General features: G+C 55.1%; 1 protein-coding gene across 4 annotated transcripts in view; it reads left to right on the plus strand.

Moving 5' to 3' along the window:
- Positions 1-521: 521 nt before the first annotated feature.
- The window catches only part of ZNF250 (zinc finger protein 250), a 30,962-nt gene continuing 19,480 nt past the window's right edge, over positions 522-12,003 (plus strand). For 3 of the 4 annotated variants that reach the window (XR_006819608.1, XR_006819607.1, XM_046011533.1), the window contains exons 1-5: positions 522-590; positions 6,963-7,045; positions 7,284-7,425; positions 7,602-7,715; positions 7,919-7,981. Coding sequence is in view for 2 of the 4 variants with exons in the window: in XM_046011533.1 (XP_045867489.1) it covers positions 7,004-7,045; positions 7,284-7,425; positions 7,602-7,715; positions 7,919-7,981 (361 nt within the window). In the remaining 2 variants the exon portion in view is untranslated. The remainder of the gene's footprint in view (positions 591-6,962; positions 7,046-7,283; positions 7,426-7,601; positions 7,716-7,918; positions 7,982-12,003) is intronic. The other variant, XM_046011552.1, reaches the window with a different exon arrangement.

Consider the following 12,003-nt stretch of genomic DNA (forward strand, 5'->3'; position numbering starts at 1 on the left):
CTCGTTCCAGTCCGGGTCGCCTGAGGCTCCTCGCCGGGGGCGCTCCCGCGGGACTGCTCACCGCCCTCCGCGGCGCGGGCTTCCAGTGCAGGCGGCGGAGCGGGCCCTCGGTGCCACACGCGACCGCCGCCAGGCCCTTGCCGGGTCCCGGGCCACAGCAACGAGAAGGCACCTTCAGAAGCGGAAATGCCACCCGCTTGAGGCGGTCGGGGGACCGGTGGGGACAGACACCTGAGTCCCACAGCAGCAGCGACACAAGCCGGGCCGCTGCTGGACCGCCGGAAGTGCGGTGCGTGCCAGGCCCGGGCGCGGCGTGTCCTCTCTAGGCGCGCGGGAGGTCTCCGCTCTCGGTGGCTCCGGAGCGCGCCGCAGAGCTGTCCGTCAGGAAAATGGCGCCGGCGGGGAAGGCGGGGCCGAGGGCCGCGCTGGAGGCTGTCGCACGCCAGGATTGGTGGCCCGAGGGTGTGGGCGGGGACTGAGGAGGCGGGGCCCTCCGGGATTGGCGGATGCGCAGACGAGGCGGGGCTTCCCCTTTGTCTGAGTGCGTTGCGGGCGACCGTCCCTTCGCGCGTGAGGCTGCGGCGTGGAAGGTGAGTGGGGGGTTCGCGTGGGCACTGGCAGGTCGGGACCCCCCTGCCCGCACGGAGGCCGGAGCCGGGTCGTCCTCGCGGACAGGGCACTTCCCCGCGGCGCCGGTTCCTTCGCCGGCGGACGCGCAGCGGCCTCCTCTGCCTCCGCGGACCCTGCTGCGCGCCCCCCGCCCCCGCCTTCCGCCACGCCCCAGGGCCCGCCTGCGCCTCGGACGCGGGCCTCTCCTGACCCCCAGCCCTCGGCCCCCGCCGCGCCCCGAGCACCGCCCCCCCAGGCCGCGGGACACTTCAGAACGCCCCGCCCCTCCCCCGCGGCCCCGACCCTCACCCCTCGGCCCCCGCCGCGCCCCGAGCTCCCCCCGCGGACGGCGGGACTCTACAGGCTCCCCCGCCCCCCACCCCGTCGCGCCCCCGGGCCCCTCCCCCGCGGATCGCGGGCCCGGCGGGAGGTGCAGGGATGCGGCGGGGCCTCGGCGGGGAGGACCCGCGCCCCTGCGCGGGGAGGGCGGTCAGTGACCCTGCGTGTCGCGGGCTCCCGGAGTCCAGGGCCGGGGGAGAAGCCCGCCCCGCCCCGCGGCGCCCGCAGCGCCTCCGCACCTCGAGGTCAGCCGTGGCTCCACGTCCGAGCGGCGTCGGGGTCTCGGGACCTGAAGCACTTGGTGATTCTGCGTCTTCCTCCGGTGCTTGGCTTTCCCTGTGACCTCGGAGCGGCCTTTTCAGGGGCCGACACCGGCCTCTCCGGCCTCTTTGCCGAGGCTTCCCCGGTGGGCTCTCGGTTCTCCACGGCCTGATGCAAAACGATGCGCGCCTGGGGAAGCGCGAGCGTCGGGAGCTGAGCGGGGCCGCGGGGACCCGGCTGTGGCACCCGCCGTCCGCAGCTGCGGGGAGGGGTGGCGCCTTGGGTCGCGCGCCCCGCACCGTTGTCGCGTGAGTGTTTGCGTTTCCGTCCCCGGTGCTGGGTGAGGTCGAAACTGGTGCCTTCGTGGCCCCCGCGATAGGCCGGTTCCCGCTCTGCTCGGAAAGCTGACACTTGACTCCGGTCACGGTTTTGTTCGGGTTTGGGGTTTCTGAAGAGATTTCAGCTTTGTAACGGTAAAGTATTTACTCCTAAGGCTTGTGAGCTTTGTTGTTTCAGAGGGCTTTCCCCTTGCCAAGATTATTTTTAAAACCGTTGTTTTTCTCTGTTGCTTGTGCAATGTCGGGTCCATCTGGAATTTATTTTGGTGTGGGGTGAGAGGCATCCAGCGTCGCTTGTTCTCTGTGCTGTTTCTAACCTATTGATTCATTTTTCCATTGATTTGGAAAACCACCTTTGTCGTGCATGAAATTCGTGCGTGATTCTGGGTCCATTCTGGAATTTGGTGGTTTGAAGTGCGTGAGGTCTTGATTTTCATGCAGCCGGTCTGGAAGTCTCTGTCTCGGTATTTCTGCTTGCGGTATTTTGCTTAAAAGGCCCTTCCCACCCGAAGTAAGAAAAACTTACTGCAATCGCGTTCTTTCTAAAAAATGTGATGTAAAATTTCAGCTCTTCATTCATTCATCAGCCTGCCCAGGATTCCCGGGACGTGTAGTTTTTGATGTGAGATGATCTAATGTTTTCTAGCTTTTTTCTTAAATCTCTTTGCCTTCCTCCACTTTCTGAGAGATCTGCTGAACTTCATGTACAGGCCCAATTCTACTTTTCCTAAAGCATTTAGCTGGTCCCAGCCCCATTTACTGAACCCTGCTTCCTCAGCAGTTTGAATTGCCTCATCTGTTCTCCGTTTGTTGATACGCATTTGGCCCTGCTCTGCCCGGTTCCTGTGTTACCCCTTTCCATCCGGGCCACTTGGCTCTGAGGCACCTTGGTTTTGTGGATACAGTGAGAATTTACATCTCATTTCTACAGAAGTAAGTTTATTTTAAGCTTGTTCCTTGTGTCATTTGTGAACAGGATCTTTTTCCCTATGGATTTTCTGACCAGGTCTTGCTGGTGTGTAGGAAGCTCTGGGTCTGGGCGCGTGATCGTTGGCTGTGGAAGATGGCAGGGTTCTGCTCTGTGTTCACACGTGGCGCAGAGAGGCCTCCTGAAGCTGCTTCCCCCATGGAGGGCACGGTGCTCACTCCAGCAGGAAAGCCCGTAGGTGAGAATGGTGAGGACAGAGGAGGAAGATCTTGGGAGCTGCCCAGCCCAGACCGGGGGCTGGGGGTGTGCCTGTCCTGGCCTGGCGTGGTGGGCAAGGTCTTTGGAAGACAGGCATGCTTGTTCTTTTCCCCAGGAGGAATTCAATAAGGGCAACAAGTTCCTAAAACTTAGCTTACAAAACAAAGTGATCATAAATAGTAAAACATTAAGTTCTAAGCTCTTTGCGCCTCCGCGGTCCCTTCCTTAGTTGCTGGCTGCTCAGCCGTCACGAGAGCCAGGGCCTGCTTGGCACAGAATCTCTCTCTGCAGTGTGGCTTCTTTCCCGGGAAGCATCCAGGGCTGCTGAGAACACTGATCTGTTCTGGTTTTGTTTGGGTTAGTCGCTGCTCCCTGAGGAGATTTCCAGAAACAAAATTCCTGCATCTGAGGGCTGGCTGAGACTGGGCAGGCCCCCCGGGGCCATGTTGGGGGTGGCCAGGCCATCTGAACAGAACTGGGCAACCCCCATAATCTCCCTTCCTGTCTCAACTCCTGTGTTGGGGCGCCTGGGTGGCTCCATCCCTTAAGTTTCTGACTCTTGATTTTGCCTCAGGTCATGACCTCAGGGTTGTGAGATCGAGCCTCACATTGGGCTCCGGGCCTGGGCTCCGAGTGTGGAGCCTGCCCAGGATTCCCCGCCCCTCCATCCCCTTGTTTAAAAAACAAACAGGGGCGCCTGGGTGGCTCAGTGGATTAAGCCGCTGCCTTCGGCTCAGGTCATGATCTCAGGGTCCTGGGATCAAGCCCTGCATCGGGCTCTCTGCTCAGCAGGGAGCCTGCTTCCCTTCCTCTCTCTCTGTCTGCCTCTCTGTCTACTCGTGATCTCTCTCTGTCAAGTAAATAAATAAAATCTTAAAAAAAAAAAAAAAAAGTTTAAAAAAAAAAAAAAAGAAGTTTTAAAAAGCAAACAAACAACTCCTGTGTTTTTTCACAGAGCAAAGCCTGGAGGTGGGCATCGGAATCACGGAGGTCAGGGTGGAGGAGAGGGCGGTCAGGAAGTGCCGGTTCTGGGCCCTGATGGCTCTGTTCACCTGCCGGACAGCCGTCAGCTTTGGGGGCCACAGTGTGCAGTCACAGGCCTGTTCAGAACTAGTTAGTACTCCTTCCTGTATTTGTTCTTTTTCTTTATTGGAACACAGGTGTCTTAGTTCCTTCGGCTGCCACAGTAAAATGCTGTAGACTAGGTAACCTGTAAAACAGGCGCTTCTCAAGTTCTGGAGGCTGCAGGGTGCTTCGGTGGCTGGGGACGACCTTTTCGGGCTGCAGACTTGCCGCATCCTCACATGGCGGAAGGAGCGAGGAAGCTCTGTGAGGTTCTTGTCCTGATCCCATTGTGAGGGCTCCAGCCTCACGACCTAAGCATGGCCCAGTGGCCTCACCGCCGAACACTATCCCGCTGGGCATTAGGATTTCACCATATGCATATTGGAAGGACACAAACCTTCAACCAAAGTAACAAGTATACTGGTCTGTATGCTTTTGCTCAGTCACGTGTGACGGTCATCCTGGGTAGAGAGCCTTTGTGTCAGTGCTTTTCTAGGACTGTCCCCTTCCCCTCCACTCGCCCCCGGGAATCTTGCCCTTTGCCCTGTGCACCCGCCTCCACGCCTCACTCGTGTTGACAGCCTGGTCTTTTGAGTTCATCTAAGTGGATGAGCCCAGCAGCGTCTGACTTTGCACCTTGCTGCTTCTTGAGGCCTGCAGAGGAGGGGTGTGGTCTCCCTGATTTATAGGTGAGGACGGAGCACTCACACTTCTTGACCCTGGAGGCATTCTTTCTGAAAGAGGACGTTATGGACATGCTCTCTGCGCCCCATGGTCTCATTTATCTACTGGCTGTCTCCCGCCACTTAAATCTTTCTCAGGGGGTGTGTGACCTGCGTGTGAAAGGACCGTGGCTTGGCAGTCACCATCCTTGGGCCTGTGTCCATTCCAGGGGAGTGCCCACTCTGAAATGCTCTGTCCGATTCATCTGCATACTGCCAAGTGGCTTTCCTGAGAAAGAGTGTGAAGCATGGGCTCATAGCTCTTCTTTCATTCACTTAATCAGCAAACATTGGGTTGCTGGCTGCTCTGGGACACAAAGGGATTATCAGGACTGGGAGACAGGCCTTCAAGGTTGGGGGGGTCAGGAAGGCCCTCGATGAGAGGATTATGTGCCAAGAACCAGCCAAAGGTCAGAAGCCTCCCTAGCGGAAGGGAAGCCCAGGCAGGGGTTCTGACCAGCCTCGAAGCAGCCATGAAGGAGCCAGGAAGGGGTTCAAGCCAGCAACAGTCACTGTTCCCACAGTGGGATTGGGGGTGCACAGGGGAACAGCCCTGCTGCAGCAGGCCCGCGTTCCAGATGTGCTCGGAGGGCGGAGGAGGAGTGGGGTGTGGAGGAGGAGGGGGAGGAGCGCTCGGACGGCCGGTTCTGTTGAGTGTCTGCCTATTGGTGTTGACTCAGGTCATGAGATCAAGCCTTGTGTTGGGCTTCACGCTCAGTGGGGAGTCTCCTTGAAGATTCTTTTGCTCTGCCCTTCCCCCTGCTTGTGCGCGTTCTCTCACTCTCTTTCTCAAATAAAAAAGTCTTCAAAAAAAAAAGCCAGATGCCTCCTCGGGTCCGCTGTACCTGTCTCCAGCACTCACTGGCAGGTCCTGGCTGGTGTTCCCATGGGTGTTCCTTGTTGAGTCCTGGCCCAGTTGCAGTGGGGCCTACTTGTACCTGGTTCCCAGGGCACCAGGACTGGATGATCCAGGAAGGTCTGATTCTCATGCAGGTGAGGATTGAGGGAGCAATGTCCAGGACACGTGGTGGGGACTGAGCTGCAGGAGGACAGGGTGACTAACTCTCACCACTGCCAACAGTGGGCGAGGAGCTGGCCCCGTGGAGGTGGTGGAAGACCCTGACCAGGGCCGCCCTGGTGGGGAGGGTGGAGACCACTCACGGGGAGGCAGCTGGACAGAGCCGTGGGGAAGGTGACTGACCGTGAACAGCGGCAGGTTCGGGGGCTGCTTGAGAGGGTGTGGAGGTCGGATACACCGTCAAGAGGGCGGGGGCAGAGCCGGTGGTGGCAGTGACTTTCTCCTCGTTGTTCTGAGACCTGGTGAGGCCCCCCATTCTTTCAGATTTCACTCTTCCCTGTTCTCCAGCATTTGTTGTTCATATGGATTCTAAGGTTAGTGTCACTCTTTCAAGACCCCTGTTGGGAGCCCAATTCGAGTTCTGTTGCGTGGACACAGACACACAGGTTTGGTGAGAATGGGCATTCTTGGTGAACGGAGGGCGCAGGGGGGCCAGCCTCTCTCCACCCGAGTCTACGCTCCTGTCCCTCAGAGGCAGCTGCAGTTAGGAATTCCGTGTGTATATTCCCAGAAGTTGTCTGTGCAAACATAGGCATACGTTTTATAGTCTACGAAGAAAGTGTGTATGCTTCCTGACTTCCTGCCCCAAAGGCAGCCCACAGTGTGAGGCATCCTGTTTGTCAAGGTGATCTTGGTGGCCGTGTCCCTCTTGGAGATTCCCTTTGACACTCCAAATAATGTGAGCCCCATCCCCCCGTTAGGAGAGCTCTTGGTCGTCCCCCCCCATTTTTCCCAGTAATTTGAATATGACAGACACCTCAGCTAAACTAGTCCTTTCATGTCCCCAGAATCTGCCCACCCACAGGCCTCCCCCAGGTGCTCAGACCAAATCCCTGGGTGACTCTGACCTTAACCTGCCAGAACCAACCATAGGTCACGCCTCCAGTACCGCCCCCGGGCCTCACTGCAGAGCCAGGGCACAACCAGGGCAGCCTGAGGCACCAGCAAGCCCGCAGGAGTCACAGTCGAGTGACTCACAGAGGACATGGGGTGGGCTGCCTCAAGCAACACCACGCGTTCTCAGCCTGTCTTCCCTGGAGCTCATCTCTGGAGGCGGCCTGGCCTGGCACCAGCCCTTCCGCGTGGACTGTGGGCCTGAGCAGATGGCGCCGAGTCCTTGTTAGCTCCCCAGCTGACCGTGAGGACCCCAGGGTCTGGAGAACAAAACCTTCTGGCTGGAGCCGTGGGGTACACCGGTGTCCCCAGGCATCCGAGACGGGATTGTTCCTGGGCTCACAGTCAGAGTCCAGGGACCATGGTTCCTGAACTGTGGAGTAAGACTTGGGGGCGGTTGGACTCCCAGAACGAGGGTCTTGAGGGCAAGGCTGGGCCCCTCACGTCCTCCCTCTTCCTCAACCCCACAGGCTCCTCTGACTTCCATCTCGGAACCCTCGGCGATCCAGCCATGGCAGCAGCCAGGCTCCTGCCGCCGCCAGCAGGACCGCAGGTGAGCCGCCCTCGAGGCCTGTGCGGCACCTCTGGGTTCCCTCACAGCCCTCCTGTGCCCAGGGCTCCGGGTGGTCGCCTGAGTGTCACAGCCTCCGAACCCTGTGGCCTCTCCTGCCACACTCCCCCACCGCCCACCCTTCCCCCGCCAAGCTGGTCACGTGTGTTTCCCCGACCAAGGGCATCTCCACTGGCATCACGCCACCTCGGATGTGGAGACTTAGTCCAACCTGCAGCAGCCCCTGTCATTCCAGGCCAAGGTGACCTTTGAGGACGTGGCCGTGCTCCTCTCCCAGGAGGAATGGGACCGCCTGGGCCCTGCTCAGCGGGGCCTCTACCGACACGTGATGATGGAGACCTACGGGAACGTGGTGTCGCTAGGTATGGCCCCTCAGCAGCCTCGTCTGTGTCTGTGTGCCTGGCCAGTGGGGGCCCTGTGGTGGGGGCTTTGGAGGAACGTCAGTCCTGTCTGTCATGCCTGCAGGTCACTCAGGTGGGGTGGCGTGCGGGTGTTCCCAGATACTGTGCTGACAAAAGGCCTTGCCTCCCATGAGCAGGACTTCCAGGATCAAAGCCCAATGTGATCTCTCAGCTGGAGCGAGGCGAAGAGCCGTGGGTCCTGGACGGGCAAGGGGCTGAGGAGACTCGGGGCCTGGGGAGTGGCCGGTCAGGTGAGTGACAGGAGCCCTCCTTCCCTTGGGTTAGTCAGTCCCCAGCGGCTGTGGGCGCCGACAGGTGACGACAGCAGGAGTAACGTCCAGCCTCTTCTGGCAGAGGCTTAATGTGACGAATGCACTTACGTTGTAACGGTAGATGGAAAGTTCCTCCTCTCGGGAAGTGTTTTGTTTCCCTTCAGCTCTCGTTTCCTTTTCAGACAGCTACAGGCGTGAGCCCACGACAGCTTGGATGCGACAAGACAGTTCGCCCTGTCCATGGGGTAGGTGTGTGTCTCATCGCTCTAACCCATACAGTCCCTGCAGGTTCTAATGCTCAGGGTTCACCAGAGTGTGTTAACTTTGGGGAGGGGATTTCTAAATTAAAAATCCGTTTCAGTGGAAGTGCTTTTTCCCTTTGTCTTGTCACATGTAAAACCTTCTTCCCTGGCCTGTGCTTGCATCTGAAGCCGCCGTTCTGAAAGTGAGGGCTCTGCCTGGGCTCCCGCGCCACGTGGGCACAGGGTGGCCTGGCCCTGACAGCAGCCTGAGTCTGTCTGTGAACAGGAAAGTGTGGTCGCGCGTGGATGTGATGACACGGAGGATTGAGTGGGTGACCTCCTGTACAGTTATTTTTAACTTTTTAAGGTCATCTTGCTCATCCTGTTACTTTGGCATCAGGGGAGAAACTACCCATTCCGGAAGCTTCAAACAATAGAAATGGTACTTTCCAGTGCAAATGGGTAATTGTTTCTTTGGCTTACTAGCTTTATTCTATGATGATGAGGCTTTAGAAGTCAAAAAGCAACTAAACTGTGTTTCCCTGTTTAAAAAACACATAGCATAACCTTTTAAAAGTAAGATGTATATTGGGGCGCTTGGGTGGCTCAGTCATTAAGCCTCTGCATTCAGTTCAGGTCATGATCCCAGGGTCCTGGGATCAAACCCCACATCAGGCTCCCTGCTCTACAGGAGGCCTGCTTCTCCCTCTCCCACTCCCCCTGCTCGTGTTCCCTCTCTGTGTGTCTCTCTCTCTCTTTGTCAAATAAATAAGTAAAATCTTTTAAATAAATTAAAAATAAAAATAAGATGTATAAAAAATGTTATCAGAGGGCATCTGCATGGCTCAGTTGGTTGAGCGACTGCCTTTGGCTCAGGTCATGATCGCGGACTTCCAGGATCTCGTCCCGCATCAGGCTCCCAGCTCCTTGGGGAGTCGGCTTCTCCCTCTGAGCTTCTCTCTCATGCTCTCTCTCACTCATTCTCTCTCCAATAAATAAATAAAATCTTCAAAAAAAAAAAATGTTATCAGGCAGAGGACAGTAGACTCAGATTTTTTAAATGAAGAACCTATTAGTGTTACCATTTGTAACTGTATACACCCAATAATTGTTCTGAAGAGAATAAAAAGTACAGAAACAATCCGGTAATAAGAGTGGGAACACAGCTTGGACAGGTTCTGATAGAGGAGGAAAACCGAAGGGCCAGAAGGGCCAGTAAATGTGAGAACGTGCTCGGCCTCATTATTCATCAATAAAATGGAAATCAAAACCATTCTGATTCACCATGTTACACCTTCAGAATGAAAAAAGGGGGGGGAAAATGGGACTGTCGGGTTTGGGTGAAGCCGTAAGGCTGCTAATGAGGGTGTAAATGTGCACACTCCCTTTCGGAACCCGTTCGGCATTCTGTAATGAAGGTGAAAATGCAGGTCCCTGTGTCATGCTCCGCTCTGGTGTGCACAGTGAGGCTGTTCGTGTGTGAGCACCGAGAAACATACATAAGAGTCTGCGTAGAGGCGTGCAGAATTGGGAATGACCCAAATGTCCACCAGCAGTAAAATAGATAGATGAATAAACTTTGGTGTTTTAATAAAAAAAAATCATAGTGAAAATGGTTTAATAACTACTTTGGAACAATGTGATGAATCAGGAACAGTGTTGGGAGAGGAAAGCAAATTGAAGAAGACTAGGTACTATGAAATTATAAAATCTCATAAATAGGCCTAATTAAGTTATTGGTTAGAGATACAAATTTCTAAGATAAAGCTCTTTAAAAAAAACACACACAAAGGCTTCTACTTCAGCCAAGATGGGAGTAAACGGAGATGGGAGTTACCCCCTCAATTGAAACAACCTAAAAACAACAAGATCTATGAAACCACAGCTCTTAAGGTGTTGGGCATCTTTCTCTCAGTGGATGTCAATCCGTGAAGGAAATTAATCCCCGAGAGACAAGAAACAAAGGGTTGATCCCTACAGTTGCTCTCAGCTTAAAGCTTGGAGAAGATCACAGTGTGGGGAGATGAAGCCTGGGAGAGCCCAGTGGTCTCCCCCACTTGAGAACACAGCCAGGAGACCAGAGACACCAGGGAGGCTAGAAGTCCCACGGAAGCGTCCATCTGACAAAGAGAACTCTGGAGATCTGTAGGAAGACCCCTCGAGTATTAGCACTAGCAAGGAAACAGTCCAGTGCCAGGAAAGAGCCCCATCTTTAGAAGGAGTAGCGGCTACAGTAGTCAGGATTTAAGATGGTCTTCATAATAGAGTGAATGTTTGTGCCCCTCTCCCATTCATCTGTTGGAGCTCTAAACCCCAGTATGAATGTGTTGGTGACAGACCCTTGATAGAAGTAATTAAGGTTAAGTGAGATCACACGGCTAGGGCCTTGATTTGTTAGGGTTAGTGTCTTCATAAGAAGAGGAAGAGAGACCAGCGCTCTCTTTCTGGGCACACAGATCCTCCCAGATCCCTGCCCGCATGGTGTCCGTGCCCTACCTGCATAATCCCCAGGATTGTGAACATGGCTTTTACTCCTATGATTATGTTATATTAAGCTTTTGCTTTTAAGTAATGGAGAGCCCTTTAAATATGGGTCCGGAGGTCAGAGACAGAAGTCACATTCCGGAATGGGAAGGATTTGATGCATCATTGCTGCCTTGAAGGTGAAACGGCCACATGGCAGGGAATGCAGTTAGCAGTTAGGAGCCGAGAGTGGCAAAGAAACAGTCACCTTAGTCCCATAGCTACAAGGGGCTAAATTTTGACAACAGTAAGAGTGAGCTTTGTAGTACATCTATTGCCTGAACCTCCACACAAGAATTCAGACTAACACTTTATTTCAACCTTGTGATACACTGAGCAGAGAAGTCCTGTGCTATAGGACTAGAGAGCTGTAGGCTAGTACTTAAGAGTGCGCAGGCTGGGAATGCATTCTGCTCCCGACAGCGAGAGCGGGAAACCTGTAGCTCACAGGGTCATCAGAGAGCTAACTAGTGGGGAAAGCGCCCTGAGCACTACTCTGGTCAGACCCGACAAAGGAGAAAGGCAAGGACTGGACGTGCTACTTTGAAGTAGCTTAACCAAGGATACTTGAGCTCTAGAATATTTTTTCTTTTTTAATATTTATTTACTTCAGGGGTGCCTGGGTGGCTCAGTTGTTAGGCGTCCGCCTTCAGCTCAGGTCATGATCCCAGGGTCCTGGGATCGAGTTCCGCATCGGGCTCCCTGCTCATCAGGAAGCCTGCTTCTCCCTCTGCCTCTGCTGCTCCCCTGTCGTGTGCTCTCTGTGAAGTAAATAAATAAAATCCTTTTAAAAAATAATTATTAGAGGAGGAGCAGGGAGAGAGAAACTGAAGCAGACTCCATACTGAGCAGAGAGCCCGACGTGGGACTTGATCTCACGACCCAGAGATGACCTGAGCCAAAACCAAGAGTCAGATGCTTAACCAACAGCCCCACCCAGGCTCCCTAAGCTTAAGAAATAGGGGCGCCTGGGTGGCTCGGTGGGTTGAGCCTCTGCCTTCGGCTTGGGTCATGGTCTCAGGGTCCTGGGATCGAGCCCCACGTCGGAGACTCTGCTTGGTGGGGAGCCTGCTTCCCCCCGCCCCCCTCTCTCTGCCTGCTTGTGATCTCTGTCTCTGTCCAGATATATAGATATAGATATAGATATCCAGCACCAGGGCACCTGGGTGGCTCATTCAATTAAGTGTCTGCTTTTTGGCTCAGGTCCTGATCTCAGGGTCCTGGGATAGAGCCCCATATCGAGCTCTCTGCTCCGCGGGGAGCCTGCTTCCCCCCTCCCTCTGCCACTCCTTCTTGTGCTCTCTCTCTCTTCTCTGCCAAATAAATAAAATCGTTTAAAAAATGTATCCAGCATCAAACAAGGTAAAATTTGTAACATCTGATATCAAATAAAAAGTTACCAGACATCCAAAGAAGTAAGAAAACACAACCATGGGCGCCTGGGTGGCTCAGTGGGTTGCGCCTCTGCCTTCGGCTTGGGTCATGGTCTCAGGGTCCTGGGA

This window comes from Meles meles, chromosome 1 (assembly GCF_922984935.1).
Source record: "Meles meles chromosome 1, mMelMel3.1 paternal haplotype, whole genome shotgun sequence".
NCBI lineage: Eukaryota > Metazoa > Chordata > Mammalia > Carnivora > Mustelidae > Meles > Meles meles.